Source organism: Heliangelus exortis, chromosome 2, assembly GCF_036169615.1.
Source record: "Heliangelus exortis chromosome 2, bHelExo1.hap1, whole genome shotgun sequence".
Classification (NCBI taxonomy): Eukaryota; Metazoa; Chordata; class Aves; order Apodiformes; family Trochilidae; genus Heliangelus; species Heliangelus exortis.
The window spans coordinates 142,505,079-142,523,096 of NC_092423.1; the positions used below are offsets into that span (position 1 = coordinate 142,505,079).

The 18,018-nt window shown below is 40.3% G+C and overlaps 1 protein-coding gene across 1 annotated transcript; it reads right to left on the reverse strand.

Moving 5' to 3' along the window:
• Window positions 1-1,975: 1,975 nt before the first annotated feature.
• On the reverse strand, window positions 1,976-17,360 carry HHLA1 (HHLA1 neighbor of OC90). Its single transcript, XM_071738701.1, has 15 exons — window positions 17,261-17,360; window positions 15,397-15,456; window positions 14,076-14,156; window positions 13,513-13,596; window positions 13,334-13,417; window positions 11,698-11,781; window positions 11,069-11,125; window positions 10,874-10,960; window positions 10,511-10,597; window positions 8,834-9,031; window positions 8,355-8,426; window positions 8,052-8,123; window positions 2,944-3,100; window positions 2,525-2,607; window positions 1,976-2,321 (listed from the first exon to the last, which is right to left on the reverse strand). Exons 1-15 carry the CDS (start codon window positions 17,334-17,336, stop codon window positions 2,278-2,280), a joined length of 1,326 nt encoding a protein of 441 aa, XP_071594802.1. The 5' UTR covers window positions 17,337-17,360; the 3' UTR covers window positions 1,976-2,277.
• Window positions 17,361-18,018: the final 658 nt, after the last annotated feature.

Consider the following 18,018-nt stretch of genomic DNA (forward strand, 5'->3'; position numbering starts at 1 on the left):
TGTAAAGGATCTATACTGAGAAGTCTGTTCTGCAGGTGCCTTCACTGTATGGTAACTTCCCTAATACTCTTGGCTTTAATTAAATAACAATAATTTCATTGTTATTAATCACTCAAAAAAATCTCTGGAGCATGTGAATATGGCTTTAATAACTTAGCAGGAGGTAGTGTTCAGTGTTGAAAGATGGGTGAAAATTTATACAGCTTTAAACATTGGTATTCTGAGTATGACTGAGAAGTCTGCTCTCATCTATCCACAGTGGCTTGGATCCAAAGCTGAGAAAAATCCAGGGGAAGGGGGAGTCAATGAGATTTGGGAAAGATTCTCCTCATCAGCAAGGTATTCTTTCTGCCAGGGTCAAAGAAATTTGCCCTTCAAAGATGCCATCAACAATGGCAAACAGTCCACTGAGTTTTAGCATGGAGAAATGAGAAGTTTGATCAATTTGGAATTGTAAAAATACTTCTGTGAGCAAAAGGTTTGGCTCTTCCAAAGCCTGTGAACTACACTGTCTGCAGAAATGCCTTTGATACCAGGTTCCATAAGATCCTCATAGAAAAGCTGTTGTTGTATCAATTGGATAAGCCCAGTGAGGTGGGTTGAAAAATGGCTGAATAGAAGGGCCCAGAGGCTGGTGGGCAGTGGCACAAAATTCAGGTGGAGGCCAGGGACTAGGGGTGTACATCAGCCATCAGTAATGGATCCACTCTTGATTAATGACCTGGGTGTTGGGACATAGTGTGCCCTCAGCAAGTCTGAATGCCCCACTCAGCTGGGGGAAATGGCCCAACAGGAACTTCAGGAAGGTCAAGAAGTGCAAATTCCTACACCTGGAGAGGTACAAACCTGAGCACCAAAACCTACTGGGGGTCAGGCACACCCCATGGCAGTGTCAAGAGGTGAGTGCTCTGCCCAAGGACTTCTATTCCTGCAGGAAAAACACAGGGTGATTCCTTATAAACACAAAAATATCCTTTACCATGGAGATCAGGGCAACAACTCAGAGGTGATTAAATTGATTAAAATAATAACAAATTAATATTTTAAAATTGAAGTCTTCTCAAAAAATATTTTTCTTTTGATATTGTCTTTTTATTCAAGCCTAAAAAAACCTTCAGAAAGTCAAACTGACTTTAATAATTCTTTTCTCCCCTTCCTTTGTTTTCATGCCTTTCTTCCTGAGTTCTCAGGAAACTTAATGAGAAAAATATAAGAAACAATACAGACTTACTGTTATTTTTAAATTATGTCTTCAGGCATTACATGTTTTTGTGAGATTTAATGACAACAGTTGCACAGAGGTGTAGCTCTTCAGATCCTGCCTGGGGTGAGGAGAGGTGCAGCAGAGCAAGATTGCTCCCCAGCACTGTGGTGCCACTGCCAGGTTAATATTCCTGCTTTGTACATTCATTGTACAAAAAATAAAAATTGGTAGAACTCCAATCTGTCCTGCTCTTTGATATTACAGAAATAATTCCATTATGCTATTGGGCACAACAGTGAAATGTCTTTTGGAAGAGGGGTGCAGCATCCCACGTCTCCCTGGGGGCAGCATCCTTGTGGTGACACCTTTCTCATTGGCTTGGTGTTATTTTGAAGGTGTATTTCTTCAGTGAAATCTCAATGTGCACCAGCTGTAGTGCAAATAATTTTGGTTTATACTTTTGGTGATATACTTTGGGTTGATAGTTTTTTAGTTCACCAGGCTTTCTGGTCACCAGGGGTACATATAAGTAAAGAGATGAATCTTGGTAAGCTCACACAAATATGTCACGGGGTGAGTGACAAGAGGAGTGAACCTTCCCTTGGTCAAGCTCTGCATTAGATGAGTTGCTGAAGTAGTGGCAGACTCTTGGTTTGGAATAATATGTAATCTGCAAGTGTTTAACAGCAGGAAAAATCCTTATTTTCTTCAGTATTTCAGGTTGATTTTAAATTTTTTTGTATTTGTTCATTTGGATTACTTTATCACAATTGTAAACAAAACTACAATGAACTATTCACATTCACTAGCAAACTATATAAATATCCCTTATAAAATACAATTTTTAAAAGCCCTTCAATTCTTTAATTGCAGTTACATCACCTGTATAAAATACAATGGTTTTTACACAGTATTTTTACAGTCCCTTGGAGGAAGACACATTTCTAGATTCATATCTGGTTAATAGCTTGTATCATTACAAATTACACGTTGCATCCTGATTTTTATACTGAAGTGAAGGAGAAAACTAAAAGTGCCACCAGTCTTCCAGTTTGCAGTTAAATTCCTGTGTTCTAGACGAACGTGCAGATGTTTTTAAGGCATTTTTGTTTTAATGCTGAAAAATCACAAGAAAACTGTCATAAGATAAAAACGTTAAAACCATACATGAAGATTAAATATTAAAAAAATCTTAAAAATATTGTAATCAAGTTAAATAGCTATGTGATAAAAGACAGCACATATTCTGGGCAAACCTAAAACTTTTTCATCTACCTTCATAATAAGGTCTGTAGAGATATAAAAAGAAAATATACTTACTGTGGGAGTAAGCGACTCTTTTGACTCTTTCACAGACATAATTTGCATTTTTCAAGAACCAGGAGTAGTATTCAACACAGTACCTAAACAAGTAGTTAAAATTAGCAGAGTGATAGATGCTTCTCTTTCATAAGCACAGCTGTATATGTATTGTATTGCTACTATTGAATATAGAAATAAAAAAGATATTCTGACCTCAATAATGTCATTAGATATTTGGAAAAATCCTGCCAAGCTTAATTCACTTAGTATGAAAACTGGATCAGGTATTGATTGGCACACTGGGGACCCATTTGGATCTCAACCAGTAGCTCCAAACTCTCAAAAACAGCATCAGTGATTGGAAAACGGAGATAGAAAAAAGCCCAGTGGAATATTTTAAGCAGAGAAAGAGCAAAGGAATGAGTGCCAGATTTTACCTCATGGTTTCCTTTCGAGAATGTCTTCTCTGACCAACACAGAGGCACAGCTGAAAAAACCTACAGAGCTCCATCACACAGGGGTTGATCTTCTGCACCAGAAGTGTGATGGGTGGCGAGGTCACAGGGGTCTCTTTGAGGACTGCCTGTGGACACCCTAGGAAAAAATAAAACTCCAAACTAGTTCATATATTTCTCTCATTAAATTTCTTGCAATGCCTCATTTGGGTTATGGGAAACACACAGATTAATAAACTCATGTATGTATCTTAAAATCTGAGAGATGTAGGTAACAGGAAATAAAACAAGCCACAGCCTGGCTGTTGCTTAAGTGAAATCACAGCTATCCTGTTCAGTTTGTTATTATTCATAATTACTGGTTAGTTGCTTAAAACCACATTGCTTTTATTTATCACAAATGTAAGAGATAACTCTAAAGATTTATTGTTATTATTAAAGATTCTTACTATCTAATTTATTTTAGTTACCTGCTTAGGTGGAAGTTCAGTTGCCACTGAAGCATAAGTTTCCCACAGTGCAGAACATCAAGACAAAACCAGTACTGTACATTTATTATATTTGATACTTTCAATAAGCATATGCTATTTTAATGAAAAATTAACTTCCCGTCCCCCCTGCTTCCCTACACTCACCCTCTAAATCCGAATCCTAGATTAAATATGACTTAGAAAAAAATAAGCATATTCTCACTGTTCTCTCCATCACATTTTTTAGCCTCATTAACAAAACAAACATGATCTGTGTAGAGGTTATGGCTTTCTCTCTGTCCATTGCTGACTCCTTGTTTCTAATGACCTCAATAATCAGTGAACTTAAACCCACTTTTTAGGAATGTGGGACAATCCTCTGGATAAATACCATTCCTACAGGCTTCATAGAATTTACAAGAAACTGGAGAAGAAAAGGTCAAAGTTTGCCTGCATTAAGAAGAAGATAGAAAAATTTTCTTCATTTTACTATTTGTTGCCAGGAGCCAGCTGGTTCATCAGACTTTTTTGCCTTTACATGACAACCATTATAGTATTTTAACATAAGAAAAATGCAGGGAAATCGTTTACATGAGCATAGATTCCTTCTTCCCTTCTCTTGAGCTAGATAAAAGGAAAATATCTAGTTTATTCTATTCATTGACTCTTTTGCAGTCAGCAGCAAGAGATAACCAGTTGCAACCCAAACATTTCATCCTGCCAGCAAATGCAGCTGTTCCAGATGGCAAAAAAAAAGCAATATTGCCAAATAGGAGATGGCAGCTTATATGGAGATGGTAGCTGAATTGCTACGTGGTTTTTTAGTGTCAAATACGATCTGACTCCCTTTCTGTTATTAAAAAAATGCTGCCAAGGCATAGCTAAAATTGGTGTGTAACCACCTCTCCTTTGCATATTTAATAGCCTTGAGGGCACACTTGGGGTGGGTGAAGTGAAGCTGCCTGCCCTGCCAGGCATCACATCAGACCTCGGGGAGCTTCTGTGTGCCTACAGCAACCCTTCCAAGGGGATGTCTCCCCCACAGGAACACTCCAGAAAGAAAGGGACATTCCTGAAAATGGCTCTGAAAAGGTAACTGGGGACCAGGCTGTGAGAGGGCACATTTTTCATCATGTGGGTGCCCCCTCACATGAACCCATTGGGGTGGGAGAGCCCTTGTGTGACTGTCACTTGGCTTCAACATTTCTGTAACTGGCATCAGGCTTTGGCCATGTGCAGATAAACTGCTTTACCTGCTGAGTATAATCACCTTAGACAGTGTAATTGCTTTTCCAAGTTCTCATGTCTCACAAGCTTTATAGCTTTGGGCCATCTCATGTTATGTGATAGGAGAGGCTACAAAGGTTAAATTTGAACTAATGAAGTTCTGTTGAAATAAGCTTGAGTCGTCTAGTGCTGACAAGGAGTTTAATATAAAATGGCATTCCTTTGCAGGAGGAAAATAAAGGGTCTGCCAACCTGAGAGATTCCTACAAAACCATTTTTCTGCCAGCACTTGCCCAAGGCAATCAGAGTCACAGAGGAGTAAAGGGCAGATACTTGCAGCACCCAAACTCATGAGCCCCTCTGAAAGGCAGCTGTGTGTCAAAGATGCTGCACAAACACCAGGAATAATTAGTCAGGGATGGGCAAGAGGCAGCCCCATTTGTGTTAATCTTAGCAGCTTTGTATAAGTGTTATTAGGCTTTGTCCACTTTATAACATTGTCCACAGCTTGATTTTTTCAGTGGCAATTAAAGATCAATTATTTCTTGCTTTAATAACACTCTTCATGTTAATATCTGAACATGAGAGAATGAGGAATGTCCATAAAAAGTAGTTTCAGTTCCCTCCAAGGAACCTCCACCTGGGTACTTGCTATCCTGCCTGTCAGCTGTGAAACACTTTAGTCAAGGTCTGTGTTTCACCAGCAGAAATTCACCTTTATTGAAATGTAAATTGTGTGGCTGCAATTCCTATTGGGATTCATCTGTGCAGGAAAAAGCCAAGTAGAAATCTGAAAGCTAAATAACTTGCTTTGGGTTTCATTTTTCATAATCACTTAATCTCAAAGTAATACAATATTTACATAATACTACATTTAATGCTGAAATTGTCTTGAAAATAATGTTGTATTTAGTTATATTTCAATTGGACAATGTACTGACATATTTATGAAAGTAAAATTTTCAGTGCTTTGCAGTAATATTTTATATTCTTCCATAACAAAATTCTATGGTGAAATGGTTAGTTGTTTTTTTTTTTAATTTAGTTCCTAAATTCCTACAGATTTGAATTGAAATTAAAAAAAAAAATTAAAAGTAAGAATCTATTTCTGAACTGCCTTTTCTATGAATTTTCTTTTCTAAGAAATCAAGCCAGTCAAAAGAGGCCAGAAACCACAGGAACCACAGCTCCCTGTGCAGAGCTTTGCTCTTGGCTATTTGAAATTGCCATGTGACTGTCCCAGGCAGGTGACAAGTTATAGCTGCAGTAAACAGACTTTTCTATTATTAAGTCCATGTCACATCTCTCTGACACTGACATTAAATTTTGCTGCCAGTGAAAGACAATGTTAGGGGTACTGTGAATAATTTGGACTTATATAATCCCTCCCTGTGTGCTCTCATTTGCACACTTGCATATTTTCTCAGTTGGCATCCACTTCCATGATTTAAGAAATATCTTCTTGAAATAATGTGTCAGTCTTCAGAGCATTGTGTATGCTCCTCATTGCTCTGAGATCCCACTGTTCAATTCATTTGACCAAGTGCATGATCAATACCTGCAGGCAGACAGGCTCTGCCATCATGGTTCATGAAAAAGAGGCATCTGATGAATCTCCATTCCCTGATCTCAGTGAAATCCATGTTTTCTACCTTTTTCAAACAGGCTGCTTCCCAGTCCTAGATTTTCCCAGGTTGCCCACAGACAGTGAATGGCATATGAACAAACCTTGGACTGTGCATCCCAGGAATCCAGTCATACACTCCAGAAACTTCCAGTTGGTTGCCTGCTATTTCATCCTTAAGCTACACTGATCCCAAGCAAACAAGATATGCAGAGAACTTATGTTTTGTGCTCAATTTTCTATGGCTGACAATTACTATAGCACATTCCTCTGCTCCCTTTCAAGATCAGAAGATCAAGTTTGTCTTAAATGCTTCTTTTCACACTATCCATAGTGTCAGGAAGTAAAACTTTATTCATGCAATACGTTCATTTCATAAAACTGATCAATGTCATGGAAGATATGAAGAGAACTCTTGTATTTTGAGCTTGTAAACAGAAGTAAAATGAGAGCAGGATCCAAAAAAAAGAGACTTCCTGTCTCTTGTGATTTGAAAAGACTCTTACACCAATAACTCCTCCTTGGCTCAGCACCAGTGACTTTTCTCCTTGGAAACCTGTCACAGCAGATGTTTTTTTAATGCAGTGTTCTCTGGTTTGCCAGGCAATAGCTTCCCCTCCTCTTCCCTGACGCTGCCTTCCTGCAGGACTGGGCTTCTGTGCTCACTTGATGCCATTGTCATTTGGTTTTCATGGCCAGAGTTTTAACTCTGATAATATTACTTCTGAAAACAGATGTACCATTGAGTCATGTGCTCTCAATACTTTCTTTTGTATGCACAAAAAGAAATTAAAACAGGAAAAAAATAATACAAGCAACTCAACATATGCTGATAAACTCAGCCAACCAGAGTGGACTGAGAGCTATGAAAAGCCTGTTCAGACAGCACAGAATTCTGGCCTTGTCTGCTGCTCAGCTGGCCAAGTGCCATGGTTTCCAGTGTGACCACTGGGAGGAAGGACACCAGACTGGAAGCAGAAGTATTCCAAGGGGACTAAAGATGTCTACAGCATGATTTGCATTTTATCTTTTATTTTAGGTGCTGGTGCTGGTGCCTAGAGCTGAAGTAATCATCTTCTGTTATTCCCATTGTGTTATTGAGCTCTGCTCCTGCTTTGTAAATCTGAGTGTAGGAACCTGAACTCACACACACAAACACTCAGCATCCAAAGCAGGTGCTGGCATCTCCCAGAGTTCATACTCCCTTCCTGGCATTGAGTGAGGCCCAGTGTTTCAAAGAATGTAATCTCTGACTAAATACTTACAGGTAAATATAATTCTGTTGCCAACATGAATATATTATAAGTGGAGTGGCACATCATCATATATTTAGCCTGCTGAGCTCTTAAATTCTAACTCTATTTAAGAGCTTATAAGGAACAACTGAACTTTCATGAAAATGTAGTTGATAATGATCTGAGGAGGAAGATAAGGGTTTTAATTTCTTTTTGCGCATACAAAAGAAAGTATTGAGAGCACATGACTCAATGGTACATCTGTTTTCAGAAGTAATATTATCAGAGTTAAAAGATTTCACAATCCATGGTAAAATTGCCACACATCTACTAATTCTATCACCATGATGTAAACTGTGTTTTGAAAGCATAACTGTGTATGGTTCAGAAACAACTATGGTAGCAGTCTCTTAGATATTTTGTGTGTGTGACATACATAAGACATCAGGTAAACTACACATGTATGTTGTTTCTACATGGGAAAACTGACATACATTCAAACATGGTTTTGCTGCATGAGGTTCAGCTACTTACTGGTAGCTGAATAAAATTTCATTGTCACCTCAGGCCTGTAGGGTGGTGTGGACATCACTGAGGAAGGCAAATCTGAAGGAGGAAAAAAAATATTAGCTGCTTTGACATCTTAATGGGTAAAAAAATAAAGGAAAGTTGGTTTAAAGAATAGCAGGGGAAAAAAATCTGAAGTCACAGACCCCTAACCAACACTTACATTCTTTGATGTTAAATATATTCAGTCACCTTTTTCTACAGATACTAATTTCAATTTCATAAATGGTCCAACTGAGAGCCTTTGTTATTATCCCAGATCAGTCTCACCTGGTTCTGTTTGCATCAGTTTCCTGGTTTCTTGAGGAGATGCTGTCTGCATCCAAATTGCAGCTGTGTCAGCTGTGGGAGCAGAAAGACACGATGCTTCATGGCATTCAGAATTATTGTTATTTATGTCTACCAAGAAGAGCTGCTCTAGAGAAGACAGCTCAGCATCCAAGGTCCCTCACCTAGTACAGCCAGAGGAATTTAAAAATATCAAGATGGTAAAAGAAGGACAAGAGCTGTACTTTGTTAGATCTTGAAAAGCCCATTGTCTACCAAAAGGAAAGACTTAAAGATGGTAAGTTTAGTGGAGATGAAGAGAAGCAGCTTTTCCACAGGTCTGCTCACCTGATTTGAAACCAAATGTGAGTGAAGACCTGAGTGGCCCTCCCAGAGTCAGCCTCAGAGATGTGGTTTCAGCTTTTGGCCAAACCCCAGGGCTAGCAGCTGAACCATGTGGGGTTCCCCTGCATTGCACTCACCAGGGCTGGGCTGCAGTGCTGGCCATGGGGCCCACATCCCACCAGCAGCTGGAGGGGCTCCATCTGTGCCTCGTGGTCTGGGAGCATCCACATTGGGTGATGGAAAACCTGATCCTTTTGCTCCAGATGTCTTTGGCCATGGTGGGAACCTCGTAAAGGGGATTTCCTCTCCTTTCAGGGCAAGAGGGCTCCTGGTAGCTGGAGAAGCAAGAGAGGCAGAGACAAAGAGAGTGCAACAGCAATGGGCTGCAGATGCTGGTGCCCCACAGCAGCAGCAAGTGTAAAGTAATATCTAAAATGCACCTAGAAAATACTAACTCTTTCCTGCTTCCCCTGGCAGATCATAGAATCAAAGAATACCCTGGGTTGGAAGAAACCTGTAAAAGTCATCTAGTCCAACCCCCCTGCAGTAAGCAGGGACATCCTCAACTAGGTCAGGTTGCTCAGAGCCTCATTAAACCTCACCTTGAATATCTCCAGGGATGAGGCTTCAACTTCCTCCCTGGGCAACCTGTTCCATTTTTCCATCACCCTCATGGTAAAGATTTTTTTCCTAACATCCAACCTAAATTTACTTTTCTCTAATATAAAACCATTGCCCCTCATCCTATCATTACAGGCCCTTATAAGCAGTCCATCTCCAGCCTTCCTGTAGGTCTCCTTCAGGTACTGGAAGGTCTCTATTAGGTCTTCCCAGAGCCTTCTGAGTATGAAGGCTCATTCTGAGTATGAGCACACACACCTTTCCATTTTAGCTATGGAAGCATGGGCAGTGCCAATAACATTTAAAATTTTAACCAAGAACATTTTAATGTACAAGTTTTCAAAAAAAAGAAAAAGAAACTGAAAAGTTCCTGCAAAGTTATGGGGCTTTTCCCTTCACGTTAATTTTCTATTTTCTAAACTGCTTCACTACAGAGGAAAGAAATGAAAGCTTTTGTCTACAAGGAGTAGGCAGATACCAGAGGGCAGCTACTAGAATTTGAGAACTGATGACATTCTGTGGAACAAGTCACAGTGGGGGTTGGAAGAGATAATAAAGGCTGGAATGTAGTTCAGCAAAACAAAAGAGCTTATAAAAAGACAGCAGACTTCTGGGGAAAATGTAGAAATTTTGTTATAGACAGATCCAGATGTTGTAGATGATGATAAGGTATGAAGTAAAATGCTCAGTTTCTCTTTACTCTTACTATGGGCAAGCAAATGTGAAGGTTACTTCTGCTTTCAAAAGGAGGAAGACTGGCACTTTCCATCTTGTATCCTTATGGACAATCTAAATGCACTGGAATTTACAAAATATTCAGGTACTGACAACTGAATGTTATACAAACTCAAAGAGGAAAAAAAAGGACAGATTTACAATAAGAAAGGAGAGAAAACAGCTTGAACTATATTTTGCTTGGTTTAAAACCAAAGCTATTTTATTTTTTGTAAGTTTTTTCTTAAGTTTTTGGTTTGGGTTTGGTCTTTTTGTTTGTTTGTTTTATTTGGAAAGAAGTTTTTCTATTTGTCAGCTACTCAGTGCACTACTGACCAGATCTGCTGTTCTCTGGGACAAAAGTTTATCTTACTCTGTAATTGTCATTCAGCATCCCAGCACTGTGCAGCAAACATAGATGAGCCCTTAACTAGGTGTCAAGCAAAAATAGAAATTTAGGTTTGACAATACTGGCTTACTTTTAAATCTCCACACATGTTCTGCTGATGGATCCACTGTTCTCTTTTGGTCTTCCTGTAATTTAGTGAGACCTGAAAAAGCTGAATCTAGATCTTTGGAGTATGAAAAGGTCGAGTTAGTACACTCACCATCCATCATGTGCTGTGTAATATAAATGTTATTTTTCACTTGTAAAAAAATATTCACCTATTTAATAATAAAATACATCACAATGTATAACCATATACAAATAATATTAATAATATAAAGTAGTATTTTTAAATTATTTTAATTTATGAAGGTAGAGTACTTATTGAAAGTGCTACCTGGACACAGTTTTCCTTGTTGTTGCTATTTCATTTCATTCCCCAGGATGTACTTACCCAGATCTGAAGATGTGTTACTGGAAAATGTGTAATTAATAATAGGCGAGTTCTCCACAGTTTCCCAAAAGTCAGACAAATTTCTCCCTGCAAACAGAAACACTTACAGCCAACAAGAAGTGCTTGTTTCTAGCCTAAGCTGTCACTGAAAGTAAATAAGGCAATATTTTGGGGTGGAATGGTTTTAACATTTACCTGTCTGCCCTGTCATCACACAGATGTAGGTACAATCTGAGTCATTGCTCTGATGCACTGAAAGGCAAAAAAATATGAAAAGTATCTTTGTTAGCAGTTTTTATTATCTGATATTATCTTAAACAGTTGAAAACACAAGCACAAAATGGTATGTGGCTACTACAACTGGCCAAATATTTTTCTTCAGATACGATTCTTGAGAAACATCTTGAACCAACACCAAATCCAAATGCTTGTATTTCCAGGGGAAATGTTTCTATCTAATTAAAATTCTAAATTACAAGCATTTTTACATGGAAAAAAAATGTCTTTGGATAATTTAGCCTATAATTATTCTTTTGCAATCATAATTCCCTAAAATACCAGTATTCAATAATAACTGAATAAAATTTCAAACAAAACATATCTGCTCATAGAAACACATGTATCACTATGTTATATAGAAATTCACCCTGTGTTTGTATTTTTTTCCTATAAAGAGACTTTGTTTAAAACTTCAAGTCATCCTTTGTAAGAAAAATGCTTCTGGGTAAGAGAAATAGGCTTTTATACACATTTCCATGCTTGCTTCCAACAGAGGAGCAAACCAGACAAAAAGAAAATGCTAAATGTTAAAAGGAAATGCAAACCTGAGAGAATAGAAGTGGATTTGAAAATTTCTGTGAGGTAACTGGTGCTGTTCCCAATAATATCAACAAGTAAAGCTGTAAAATCTAGACAACAAAACAGAGAAAGATTATGGCTGAAAACATATATTCTATCATGGATGCAGAGTAAAAAAATTCACTTTTATATGTGATAATATTTTATATTAATGCTTCTACTTGACCATGTTTAAATTATTTTAAAGTTCAAAATATTTCTGCTAAATGGGGGTGGACTTATGAAGCCACAGGAATACTCTACAGAAGTGTATTTCAAAGACAACATCCAATATAGAAGCAATGTGCATAAAACCAAACTTGAGTGGCATTTATCTGTTCAAGAGAACAACTTAAAGCAACACTCTACTTAGTCTGCTTAAATATGAAGGAGACCCAAAATCTGCAGACTTTGCTTGTACTGCCTATGCCATGTGGGACCTCCCAAGAGGCATTTGAACTTTACTTCAGAAATACCCCAGATGTTGTCATCAGCTCAAACAGAGGCTATTGGTAGTGGGATGATGTCCTGGTTTGGGCCTGGATAAAGGTGATTTTCTGTCTTGTACTTTTGCTTTTAACTAAGTCTCTTGTAAGCAGTTGCACTTGCTGAAATTAACAGCAAGTTTCTCAGACAGTGTGTGCTTCTAGGACTGATACCACTTGATGTTTATAGTTACTGCTAGAGACTGGTGTGCAGAGCCAAGGACACTGCTCAGCTCTGAGGAAAACATAAAGAGGTCCCACCTGCATCCCTCCTTTGAGGAGGAACGGACAAGATAGATGCCAGAATTGACCAAACAGAGTATTCCATCCCATATACTTCATCCTCAGTATAAATTTGAGGGATCACGAGGGCCAAGCCAGATTTCCAGCTTCCGGCTGCCTGCCCTTCCTGCCTCCCTTCCTTCCCTCAGCATCCTGGAAGGATCCCGTCTGTTCGTCTGCCTGTGCTCCTGATCCGTGCCAGCCCATATCTGTGTGTTCCTGCCTCCAGTTCCCAACTGCTGCTGACTCCAGGAGTCCAGCCTGGACTTTCCCAGAGCTGCCCTGCAGCCTCGGTGGTGACGTGAGAGTTACTGGGGGAAAGGAGGGAGGAATGTGGTATCCGTTTTCTTGTATATTTGTATATATTTAGTCATTTTTCCTATTTATCATTACTGTTTCATTAAAGTTGTGTAGTTTAGTTTCCAACCCATAAGTCTCTCTCCCTTATTCTCTCTTCTTTCTTATCAGGGAGTAGAGAGAGATTAATAGAGAGCGTCTGTTACTCAGTTTAATTGCCGGGCCAGTGTTAAACCGTGACAGAAGACTTGTTCATAGCAGGTTCTAGCAGGACCAGGTCAATGTTCTCACTCAGACATGACAGACATGAGCCCTGTGTAGGACCCTCAGTTTATAATTCTTGGGAGGATGCTCCAACCACCAAGATATTCTGGATCTGCTGCTCATAAGGATGTAGGACCCTCAGTTTATAATTCTTGGGAGGATGCTCTAATCACCAAGATATTCTGAATGTGCTGCTCATAAGGAATTCAGGCAGAATTCAGGTTACAGCTCTCAGGTACAAAGGAAATGATTCAGCTTCAGCACATGCAGTTTCCAACCTCTCTTGTGTACCCACCTGTCAAGTCATTTGTTACATTGCTCAAACAATAGCAGTAATGCATAGGGAACTTGCCAGGATCAACATTTTTCACGTTAGAAACTGTAGGGAGAGAGAGAGAGATAAATCAATATCTGGATGAACAGGCTGTGTGAAAGAAAAAGCTCCTGCACAGAGCATAGCATGGGGATACTCACTGTTGTAAATAGTGACTGACACTTTGTGGAAGGCAAATGAGCTGTAGGATGTGACACTCAGCAAGGAGAAGAGTTTTTTGGTACCTGCAGAAACACGTGCCAGTGCTGTTAGCAGCTGGAACAAATGATGAGAACAGCATGTTTTGACTCATTTAATTTCTGAAGTGCTGGTACCATACAGCTGCCTGAGTCTCAATCTTGCATTTTCTCTGAGGAAAGGATCACTTATATTTCTTCTTGATGTTTTGGGGGTTTTGTTTGTTTGTTTGTTAGGTTTTTTGGGGGATTTTTTTGGCTTTTGGGTGGGGTTTTTTGTTTTTTTTATTATTATTTTAATTCAACCTACACTGGATTATAAAGTGCTTTCTGAAGACCTCCCATATGTAATTACATCGTGTTTCTATATAACACCCACTAATTTCTAAATCATTTGGGGCAGGCAGCTATCTCTATTGTAACTGCAAAAGGGTAACATGCTCCTGAAATTCTGGAGGCAGACAAGAGTGTGTTTATGGCTTTTCCTGTCAACCCCTTTAGCCCTTCATCCCTCTGAGAGCCATTACCTCGGAGGGCAGTGTCCAGCATGCTGTTCACCAGCTCTGTCAGGTTCAGGGCAGCCAGATCCACTGACTTTGCAGAGAGCTCTGAAAAAGAAGGATTCTCTGAGCAGAAGGCTGCATGAGGGCATGAGGAAATGGCCACTGATCCCCCGATTGTGTACAGGGCAAAATTCCTCCAGACCACAAAAAACAAAATGAGCAGATTCTGTATTGTGATGAACCTCAAAACTTGCAGTGAGAAAATGCAGATAAGAAAACAAAGAGATTGGAAAACAGCAAGACCAAGTGGGCAAGACAATGCTGGGCCAAAATTTGACTTGGGCTCTGCCATCTTTCTGAAGGAAAAAGTCGTGTGGAATTGCCTTCTCTGGAGACTCTCAAGACCCATCTGGACTCACTTCAGAGTGAACTGCCCTAGTTTTGGTCCTGCTCTGGCAGGGTGGTTGGACTCAACGATCTTCAGAGGTCCCTTCCAACCCCTGACACTGTGATTTCTGTGATCTTTTCCCTTGAGCAGGCAGCTGGGACCCACAGTCTGCCCTGAAATGTTGGTGCCCTCTTGTGCTGGGCTATGGGCATTTATTGCCAAAATTGCAGCAGGTCTCTCTTTGCAGATCACTTACAGAGGAGAAAATGCCTAGGAAATGTTCCCCCTTTCCTGCTGCTGCATGGATCTGACATGAAAAGATAAATTTCATTTTTCTTTTAGCTACTTCGGTGGCTATACTGCTGCCACAGTATAAATTGATTGTCACTTAGTCACATATTTTATTTAACAGATGTTTTCCTTCTGCTGATGTAATTTGGTTTTCCCTAGTGAAAATTTCTGAGAAGGTTCTTTTGCTCCTCTCTGATAAAATCAAGAAGACACAGAGCAGTGTGGATGTGTGTGTGAGATGGAAGCTCTTCGTGTGCATGACAGAGAGAGAAAAAACAGAGCTGGATGGAATAAGAAGCACTGAAAACTGAGACGAGAACAAAATTGAATTTGGGGAGAAATATAATTTTCCAATGACATCAGGATCATTTTACACCAATTTAACCAGCACTCCAGGGCTGGAAGCAGAGCATGTCCACAGCACTGAAGAGAGGAAAGGGAAAGCAAAAGGGAATGGAGAGCTGGAAAGGATAGAAAGGAAAAAACATAACCAAAACATTCTAGATTCCTGGAAGGATAGAGGTTAAACTGGCCAGGGATCACCCTGTGCTGGGTGAGGAGCCCTTGCTGGTGGGTTGGGGTCCCCTGTGCCACCACCTTTCTGCCCAACACGGTATCTCCCACCCCCATTAGCACCCACACAGGGGCTCCTGATGGGCAACTTACCTGCAGTAGCCAGCACTGCCACGTGCTTCTCTTTCTTATGTTCTCTTCTCATGCATGAAGCTGTGAGGTGAAGAAAGAGATTGAGAAACAGTTTTCCTTGTTGACTTACCAAGCAGATCTCCAGCGAGTTCTGCTGCTCTCATTCACTGTAACTCAGAAACAGATGGAGACTGCAAAGCAGGCCACTGAGTATCCACAGCAGTAGCTCCATTAAGTGCCTAATGCCACTCCATTAGTGCCCTAAAGGACTTGCTGGCACCTTTAGATGCCAGATAAAGAAAGAAAACAGATTAAATAACAGAGGTCTCCCCCTTAACTCAAGTATCAACATTAAAAAAAAAAAAAAAAAAAAGTAGCTGCACACTGTTGTAGAGGTCTGCACTTGCACACAACGTTGTCTGAGAGGTCTGAAGTACAACAAGGCCAAATCTAAGCAAACCTTCCCAGGCTGTGTGCAGGTCTGGTATTCAAAGCAGTCACTCGATAGAGTATTGTTTTCTGGAGCTGTGTTGTGGCAGGAATGAACAGAAGCAGAATTCAGGGGACTGGATCTGTTTCCTCAGATTCTCTCAGTGAGCAGCAAGCAAGGTGCAGAGCAGCGACTTAAATATCCCAGGCCAAGATGAAGTGCAGGAATTTGGTGCTTAAGCTTCCTATCCAATCAGTGGAGAGCTGAGTACCTCCAAAGAGTAATCCAGAAGGTTCACAAATCATAGGACCACAGAAACATTTAGATTGAAAAAAACCACTAAGATGATCAAATCCAACTGTTAACCCAACACACTGTCAAGTCCACCACTAAACCATCAGCACCACATCTGTGTCTCTTAAATACTTCCAGGGATAGTGACTCCACCACTTCCCTGGTAGCCTATTCCAACACCTGACAATCCTTTTGGTGAAGGAATTTTTCCTAATATCCAATGTAAACCTTCCCTGGCAGCTTGAGGCTATTTCCTCTCATCCTATCTCTCGCCACATGAGAGAAGACACCAACACCCACCTCATTGCCACCTCCTTTCAGGTAGTTACAGAGAGCAATAAGGTCTTTACTCAGCCTCATCTGCTCCACAATAAACCACACCAGCTCACTCTAGACCCTTCAATAGCTTTGTTGCCCTTCATTGCCAAATAAGTCAGTGCTAGAAAATGCTCAACGCTTCTCTGAAGCTTCAGCTTCTCAGTCTCTCCAAGCTCCCCAGAGAGAAGTCCTCTTTTGGGAGCTGGCGATGAGGGAGGCTCAGTTCACTGGCACTCTGTGTTGTGACCTGATGGACAGAGTTCTCACCAGGGAGTACAAAACCTGAGTTCATCCTCCTCTTCCTTATGAAGAATTCTGTAGGACTGAAGTCACAAAAGAAAGAGGGGATGTGATGGCATGAGTTGGATTTTTGTACCTAAAGTGGTGAAACATCAGTGCTTCTCCATATTAGTAGAAAAGTCTGTGCCTGGTACAGAAGACCATCCCAGCTACATTTCCCTTTCTCTTTCTTTGTACATAAGGAGAAATATCCTATGACTGATTCATGATACAAGGTGTTTAAATCATGGTATCTCACACAGTGCTGGTCAGCTGTATTAAAAACTCTCACTTAGTATGATTTAATTTGGACTGATCTTGGTGATAAGCACTCTTCTGACTCATCTCTTTCTTTCCATATAAACCCTCCTGACTCCAGGTTCATGGCATGGGAGCCAAGAGCAGACCTTTGCCACCACGTGGTGTGTCCTGCTTTATGGCACCAGCCCTGGACCTCCAGTCATGCCTGTGCAGGGTGAAAGACACAATCCTGACACAGCTGTGGGTGTGGGACTAGGAGACCAACTGAGAAAGAGGCACTTGGGTTATTCCCATTGTCCTTACCTGTGTTGTACACCAGAAAGAGACACAGAAATCCCAGGCTCATCTTTGCTGGCCCATGCCAGCAGGACCACTGCATTGTGGAATCCAACTTCCAGCAGTTTGGGCTGCCCTAGGAGAAAGAAATTAGGTGAAAAAGAAGACATAGGTGGTGTTAAGGTTTGTGGTATTGTGCATTTTTATTCAACTTTGCCCCAGAATAATGTGATCGTGAGAGACAGATTAGATCTCTGGGATGCAAACTGGGATTGGTCTAAATGGCAAAGAATCAGAAAGGCAGAAGAATCAGAATGGCAAAGAATCAGAAATTTTTTCATCGGTATTTTCAGTGTATGGGTGTGTTAAGAGCTTAGCTTTTGATTTTGAGTCCTAAGCAACCGTGGGTTTGATGGGACTTGGTAATGTCACCTACACAGTCCTCTGTCATGAAGATCTGTGCCCAAATGACACTGACATATGAAATCTGAACCCTTTTTGTTGAAACAAGGTAAAGTTACTCTTGTTCCGTTGCAGACCAGGTGTCAACTGAACTCTTTTTCTGCAGAAATGTTGCTCGCCCAGTTTCCTCTAGTCTTGTATTTCTAAACCATTGTCACCAGGTGGTGTCCTGTCCTGCCTCACCTAGTTGCCTGGGATGGATTAAAGTTGCTCTGCCCTTCAGGTTGAGTTGGTCTCCAGACTTCAGAAATTTAGAGGTGGTTAAAAAAAAAAGAAGGAAATTCCTTGCTTTTTTACATGTTCCCCACTGTTTTGGTAATATC

Excerpts from the sequence above, each read along its gene's own strand:
- HHLA1 (XM_071738701.1), bottom strand. The coding sequence starts at position 17,336 with ATGCAGTGGTCCTGCTGGCATGGGCCAGCAAAGATGAGCCTGGGATTT. Across the intron at positions 11,782-13,333 it reads TGTAACAAATGACTTGACAG|ATTTTACAGCTTTACTTGTT; the intron begins GTGGGTACACAA and ends TTTGTTGTCTAG. Across the intron at positions 11,126-11,697 it reads ATCCACTTCTATTCTCTCAG|TGCATCAGAGCAATGACTCA; the intron begins GTTTGCATTTCC and ends TTTGCCTTTCAG.